At 40.0% G+C, this 7701-nt stretch overlaps 2 protein-coding genes and 1 pseudogene across 2 annotated transcripts in view; 2 read left to right on the forward strand and 1 right to left on the reverse strand.

The window, feature by feature from the left end:
• Positions 1-1788, forward strand: part of LOC110057860 (neuropeptide FF receptor 2-like) — a 2777-nt gene extending 989 nt beyond the window's left edge. Inside the window, exon 1 of the mRNA XM_089279618.1 lies at positions 1-1788. This exon is cut by the window's left edge and continues 989 nt beyond it. Coding sequence (XP_089135744.1) covers positions 1-34 — 34 coding nt within the window. The 3' untranslated portion in view covers positions 35-1788.
• A 756-nt stretch (positions 1789-2544) lies between these two features.
• Positions 2545-3976, forward strand: LOC110057849 (neuropeptide FF receptor 2-like). The gene has a single exon (XM_020764452.2). The coding sequence runs from the start codon at positions 2897-2899 to the stop codon at positions 3917-3919; it is 1023 nt and encodes a 340-aa protein (XP_020620111.2). The 5' UTR covers positions 2545-2896; the 3' UTR covers positions 3920-3976.
• Positions 3977-4193: 217 nt separating this feature from the next.
• LOC149117594 (uncharacterized) lies at positions 4194-7366 on the reverse strand (annotated as a pseudogene).
• Positions 7367-7701: the final 335 nt, after the last annotated feature.

Genomic DNA, 7701 nt, shown 5'->3' on the forward strand with positions numbered 1-7701 from the left:
AATAAGGCAGTTGCAATTTGAGGGACCATCTTAAGAATTGCCTGATAGTTTTTCTTTTGTCATGTCGTAAAAAAAGAAAATTATGCTTGGATATTTAGAACTTCCTTGTCGCATAACCTCTGAAGATCAATTTCCGTCAGATTTGGGTGCAAGAGTTTACGTCACTCGTTTGGGGCAAACACTTGCAAGCTTGTATCGGACCGTAAGTCGATATGTATGCAGCTGTCTCGAGTAATATTGTCGGAGTAGAGCGTAAAAGTTCTCGCGACAACCCCGAAAGGTACTATGAGAAGAAGTAGAGAGCTGTTGGACAGGCTAAATATTTAATCAGATATAACAACACGGCAAACTGCATGCACAACTTCGTACGTTTTCTTTTTTCCTCTGACTTATGGGAACAAGGTGCTTTTCGCCACACTGAATTTTAGAAGAATTTTCAGCTGAAAGTCATATAACAGTGGAGAAAGCTACAGAAAAATGGTCTTATGAGCGAAAAAATCTTATGTATCGTTGCAAAAATATAAATTTGTAGATTTCCTAATTTCCTAAATTTGTAGAATTCCAAAAGACACCCAGATTACCACTCGGTCTTCCCGCTTAAGCTTGAAGCTATTATCTGTAAACCTTTCTCGAAACAGCTGTATATTCCAAATCATCCAGAGGACGTGCTTTACTATAAATTGATTTTTTTGTTTTTTTGCTCGATAGTTTCGGACGCCGGGGCGCTGGTGCTTTGAGCGATTCTTGCGCGCGGGGAATTTTAAAGGGTATTCCCATTAACTGACAGCGATTTGCATTAAATTTATCAATTCAACCTTATTTATTTCAAAATGCGGCTATCTCATATCGAAAGCATGCAAATAATGTAATATTCATTTTGAAGAATGTTCCTCATGGTTTAACCATGATTATGATATCAAAGTTTCTCTGCGGTGTTGCCCGTATGCATGGCCCATTTGGCGTCCAAATCCTGAAACTGTCCATTTTAAGTGTCCACGGCATAAAAATGATCATTTGGTACACTTTTCAATCTTGAGTTGGTATTTAAAGCCATTAAATTTGTCCTTTTTCCATTTTAGCCGTCAGAATTGGAGACAAACGGCTATAAATCGTAACAATTCAAAACATCGAAAAATTATTTGAAGTCCTTGATGCTTGAGAAACTTGAAGCAAATCAATTAGAACTTTAATTATTTTTTTATTATTATTTGTTGTTCTAAACGTCATTGTCAGTTTCTGCCGCCTCTCGCGACGGTTAGATAACGTTTCCCAATTAAGTTTCTTAAGAAGAAAGTCCATGATCGTTTCAGGGGGCGATTTCGTCATCAACCAGGCCGCACTTCCCGCCCTCAGAGATACAATTTGAAAAGTTGATGCACAAACAGATTAAACGCGCGGTTCGATTCTGTTATTTTGAGGCATGTTGTGGAACAATCTGCCTCAAGAAGTAAAAGGTGCCAGCACCAGCGGGCAATTTAATAGAAAACTACTAGGCGTATCCAATCCAACACGGCAATTGTGTAAACAATACTATGCAGCTTTTTTCCCGGAAAATCACATTTGATGATTGTTGTTGTCAATTAACGTTAGTGTCATTACTTTTCAAAAACATGCTCTAGGTTATTACATTCATTCTACTAGTAGTTTGTAAATGAAATTTCATACTGTTGCGTATTCATTAAATATTCTCGTAGGAACCCCTATCGTACTGGGTAAGGACATATTTTCCACACCATATATCAAAGGAAGCAACAAGTTATGAGCCTCGCTGGCACACAAACTGGTGAATCATGTGTCGTATTTTCTATTAGTGAAAGCCCAACCCCGAATAGAAGCAATCAAAGTTTGATTAAACGTGGAGTTTGTGCGATTGAATTTTAAATGAAAGACCCCCGCCTGGCGACTTTAAGTGCCAGCATTCACTGGGGATCCTGCGTTGATTTGAACCCAACCTCATTGAAATGATTCGCTTCATCAAATAGATGTACTACGTGTACATGCATCAAACACTGTACTACCAACCCAGCTCAATTTATTTCTCCAGGACTACGTTTGATGCTATAATCTGAATGAATAATGAAAACTCATGATCACGACACGTTCTACCTTTAGAGGGTAATGACGAAGTTAGTGACAGTTTTTACCCTCTTTTGTTAATTTAAAAGTTAAAATTTAGTTCATAATCTTTGATCTTAAAGTTTTGATGACAATAAGCAAAGCTGTCAAATGCAATGAAAATAACTTTTGTTTGATAAACGCAAAGCTCGAAATTATCGATTGAGACTGACGTTGAAGTTGCGATGCCATTATTACATCAATTGCAGGTGAGCCAGATAGAAAATGAAATGAAAATTTCCTGAGAGCACGACAATACTTAATTAAAGGTTGGCAGTCAGTTTTTAGTTCTTCCACAATTTATTAAAGATAGTAAAGTTTTATCTATTCCTTGAAGGACAAAGCAGAAGGAAAATTAAAACCTTTTTAAGGTTTGTTCTTTCCGGATATTTATAACCCAAAAGAGCGACCTGCGAATTGAGTCAGTTTAACAATTGTCTAGACTAAACATTCAACTTTATACTGCTTCCAGGAAGCAATGTTTTTGTTTGTGATGTCGTTAGGGGTTTACGGTGATCCATACCTTTATTGTCACAGCTGAAGTACCGTGACTATTATTTTTTAATGAAATTTCACTATGTTTAGCAGAATAAGCCTTTGAAGCACCGCAGTTTAAACAGTCGACAACATTATTATTCAATATCGCGTTTAAGAAAGACTAGCTGTTTATTAAGTTGTCGCATTGCAAGGACGAGTCACATAACCGCCGGGCGAACTGAACAAAAGCGAGGGTCAGCATGGCAACTATCTTTTAAGGAGTTAAGCTCTAACAAAATTAGCTATGACAAATTCGGCTTCTAACATCGCAAGTGCTGGTATTGTAGGAGTGGCAACAATTGTGGCCATCGTGGGTAACGTTCTTGTCGCCTACGTTTTGACCAAGCGAAGGAAAGTACTTCTTAAAAACCATCCAACTTACCAGTTTATTTTGAACCTGGTCCTGTCGGATCTTGTCGTCGGTATATTGCTTTGCCCTTTCAAGTTCATACGGCGACTCTTCGGTACATGGATATTCGGAACATCCCTTTGTAAAGTCATCGCTTTCGTCCAAATCACGGCGTCCGGTACAGCCGTAATGTTTCATGCACTTATCGCAGTTGATCGATATCGATGTTTGGCTCACCCACATCTTCCCAAACTCAAACCAAGACTTGTTAGGCAGCTGATAGCACTGTCATGGGGAGTTCCTGCCTTGGTGGCCACTCCATATCTGTACATGCTTCAAGTTGTCCAGTTTAATTTCTATCAAATGTGCACGCCACTTTCCATTCCACTGCCATGGCTCGACAAGCTTTACGAAGCTGTTGAGTTTGGTGCGGCCCACCTATTTCCTTTCTGTGTCATCTGCGGGTGTTATTATCACGTGATCAAGATAGCACTTGGAAGGCAACCTCCTGTTTCAGGGTCGGCACATGGAGCCACCGCACAAATTGCTCTTCGACGAAGCAGAAGGCGAGTCACGAAAACGGCCTGCTTGATCATGGTGGCTTTTATTATCTGCTGGTCCCCGACATTTGTCTTGAGCATTTGGAGAATTGCCTCCGGCACGGAAAGTGTACATCATAGTCATACGCTGTATGAAGTTTCCTTTTTTGGAACACTTATTAACAAAGCAATCAATCCAATAATTTACGGTGTATATGACAGGAACATAAATGTTTGCGCTCATATTTATTGTGGCCATCGCATCTTCAATGCGACGGCTAGCGAAGCTGAATCCACGGGCACAAAATCCAACGACACGACCCACAATCGAGGAAGCACAAAAAGTACAAGGCGGTTGAAATTTAATGAACCATCTTAGAAATTGTTTGATTACTTTGTTTTGTCTGTAAAAACAGTAATTTTTGCTTCCTAAATGTTTAGAGCTTCGTGTTTCACTGATTGAAACCCTATTTGGTCATTCAAGCACTGTTTTTAACAGCTCGTCCCTTTGATAGGTACAATAGATAAAGAATAAGTACAGTGTTTGAAATTATCTAGAAGTTAAATGCTAAAAGATTTTTAAAACACACTTTAAAAATGCGAATGAAGTTTCGGCGCTACGTTACGCCATTATCAAGTTAAAAAATCACAAATTATAAGGTGTTATACGAATAAATGAAATATGAAACAATACATAAAATATGGTTATAATTCCCAAGGAAAGAAACACAATAAGGAAAAAGAAATGTACGAATGTGTAACGTAAAGAGTATGGCGCGAATGGAGTCTGTCTGCGTGACAAGAGAAGGCTTGATCTCCTTTATGTACAACATCTCGGAGACTAAGCAACCAAACTTGCTGTTACATTTCCTCAGAACTTTGAAAAAACGGTCAGTCTTTGTCCTATTGTTGCCATGCTGTGTTTCCAGGTGCTTCCCGATGGCTGAATAACGTTGTTCACTTCTGTGTTGATTAAGGTTACAGTATACCTTCAGGGGTGTCTCGCGTGCAAGCGATGTAGCGCGTGCAGTTTAATTAAGCTTTAGATACCTAAACCCCTATATCAAATAAAGCTTATAGAGCTGGCTATCAAACTATGCCAAGAATTGTGAAATAAAATGAATTGTCGAATTTTTCACGACCACTAAATGAGAGCGACCGAATCACCTTTCGAAAGCTACAAGTCAAAGCGAATTTCGTTTTTCGCCAATGTAATTTTTTCCTCGGCTTCAGGGCCCAAAGCGCTTAAAAAACGTGTCTGCGTTTTGGCATATTCAATTGCAGTAAAAAGTTACAGAACATTTTCGAAATAGGATTAAAAAAATGCGGGAGTAATCGTGCAAAAATCGCTCTCGAAGAAAAGGTAGTTCGAAATTAACAATTCCCAGACACGCTTTTTTAGTTTATATGTTAAGCTAGCTACGTACTGTCCAAATTTGAGGGCAATTGAACAAATTTCCTTTGAGTTAGAACTCTTTAAAGTGTCTGCTTCAAGTGAAAAAATTTATTCGAGAAAACAGCGCTAAGAAAAATTTTCTGCTTCGCAAACAAACTCCGCCCACAAACGCCTTCAACTGGGTTCTCAGATAACTGAGCCAATCAGTGCAGGGAAAGTTTACTACCGTTAACCTCCTGGTGAAATTTACGCGCGAATCTCTAAAAAACTCTTGTGTTTCGTAATGCGCTCAAGGAACCGAAGGCGGAGAGGTAATTTTTCTGTAGCTCGGTTTTTCTTGAAGCTCAGTGGTCTGGCAAAATGGGGAAGACTAAAAAGGATACGAACGCTAGAGTGGCTGAGCGAGGAAAACAAACAAAAGAAAGCGCGGGGAGCAACTGTGTGTGGTCAACTGTGCATGGATAATATTTCAAATGGTCTCAATGAGTCCGGCGATTCGTCAATATCGTACTCATCAGAAGAGTCTCTGTCAACATCCCTGTTATTGCTGTCAAGTTCCGAAATTTTTACAGAACCTTTCTTTTCTCTTACCGTGAATATTTTGCCCGCCTTATACGATAGCTATAGCTTCATCCTCGCGGCGAACTTTCGCTTCTTCACTCCTTGATGTATTTTCATTCGTTCTTCGCTGTTTTCGCTTTTTCGAACTGGTCCATGGCTTCAACGTGGTCTATGTCTACTTATGACTTAATAGAGTTACACCTAATACCAAAAATGCTGGGTAGTCAGAATAACAATGCTGATCAACTGAGTAGTCAATTCGTGACATCCATACAGGCAATTCCCGCGAATACGTCTCGGTTGATTGCATGCGCACCATAGACCCGTCAATCAAGAGGTAAACTTTTACTTCCGGTGAAAACGTAAAACCGCCATTTCTCCGCTTATATGTAGCCTTTTTCAAAATTTTTTTTCAGAAATTAGAGATTATTCTTCGACCACTACTTTGACCCAAAAATCCAAATTTGAAGAAAATTGCCGACCCGAAGGTATACTGTAACCTTAAGTGGCGGGCAGTGAACCCGTCATAATTTGCATCACACAAATCACATTGAAATAAGTATACAACGCATTGAGTGTTGACGATCGGGGGCTTGTTTTCCTTGACAGTTTGTGACAGTTTTCTGCTTTTAAAGTCGGGTTTTACGTTACCATCGATCTTGGCTCCCAGAGAATAGACATATTGGCGTACGCGGTCGGCTAATCGCTGATCTTTAAAGGGCAATGGTATGTAAACAGATGGGTCTGCTGAAGGCACGATGTATTTCTTTATCTGGTTCCTGGCTGAACTTATTTATGGTGGAATCGATCAATGTTTCAGATAGCGCAGCTTTGAGAACATGGTGCGTAGCTTGTTTCATTCTTTTGCAAAGCCTTCTTTGGTGGAAGATAGACGGTATGCACGGTTAACCAGGCCTTTCTTGTATCTGTCTTCTAAGCGGCTTTGAAAATGGATTAGCAGACCTCTGTCGATTGGTTTTCTGCAGACTTCCGTTGTTAGAGTGCCACCACATCTTGTCAGGACTGTACCAAGGAACGGAATAGAGCCCTCATGTTCAAGTTCCATAGTGAAAGACAACCTAGGGTGCACACTGCTGAGTACATGAAGGAAATCTGTCACTGATTCTGAGTTGGGCATTGTGACTAAAGTGTCACCAATATATCTTCGATAAAAAGACGGAATCATGTTCTTTTGTTTTAGTTGGTTGTCTATATGGCTCATGAAAACGTTGTGGGAGGCTCAGTGGCCTCATGGTTAGCGCGCTCGTCACAGGAACGAGCGGTCCGGGTTCGAGCCCTAGCCGGGGACACGGTGTTGTGTTCTCGGGCAAGACACTTAACTCTCACAGTGCCTATCTCCACCCAGGAGTATAAATACATACCGGCGAATTGTTGGGATGCCTAACAAATTGCGGGGGAGTGACCTGCGATGGACTAGCATCCCGTCCAGGGAGAGTAGAAATACTCCTAGCCCGGCTTCATGCCACAGAAACCGGGATAAGCTCCGGCAGCAATGAGCCATCGGCTCCAAGGCCTCACACATGAAAACGTTGGCCAATAGTGGGCCAAGTGGTGAGCCTATATGGCTATATCATTTGTATGTTCATACAATTCACCGTTGAATTGAAATAGCTCGTTCGTAGTAGCGATTTCTAATAGTTCCGTCAGCTGATGCTTTTGGAGTTGCATGCTATATGTCTTATCAAACCAGTTACCCTTGAAAGCTTTATAATCGGCGAGAATGTCAATAGTTTCTTTTAAAGAAACATTAGTGAATAATGCGGACATGCACGCATCATAGGAGAGAAGGATATGGTTACACTCGATGCTACAGTTTTTAATCTCGTCAGCAAAACCACTTTCGTACATTTTTTTTTTTTCTTCTTGTGTTTCTTACCTTGGGGAATTATAACCATAGGACCCGCAAATATTTCATGTATTGTTTCACATTTTATATAGTCGTATTATACCTTATACTTTTTCAATCTATAACTTGATAATGGCGTAACGTAGCGCAGAAATGTCATTTGTTTTTAAAACGTGTTTTAAAAATATTTTAGCGTGTAACTTCTTGATCAATTCGTTTTCTAAAACCCTCCTGTTACGTTTGAAGTTATCTAGAATTATTTCAACGTTTTGCATCCCTATGACAGTGTAATTCTTCCAAATGTCTCACGGAGTGGCCTACGTCCCTCGCTTCCTGT

This window comes from Orbicella faveolata, unplaced genomic scaffold (assembly GCF_042242905.1).
Source record: "Orbicella faveolata isolate gen_17 unplaced genomic scaffold, um_ofav_v1 contig_12, whole genome shotgun sequence".
In the NCBI taxonomy this organism is placed as follows: Eukaryota; Metazoa; Cnidaria; class Anthozoa; order Scleractinia; family Merulinidae; genus Orbicella; species Orbicella faveolata.

What these genes read in the sequence shown, in the direction of transcription:
- LOC110057849 (XM_020764452.2), top strand. Translation starts at nt 2,897, where the DNA reads ATGACAAATTCGGCTTCTAACATCGCAAGTGCTGGTATTGTAGGAGTG.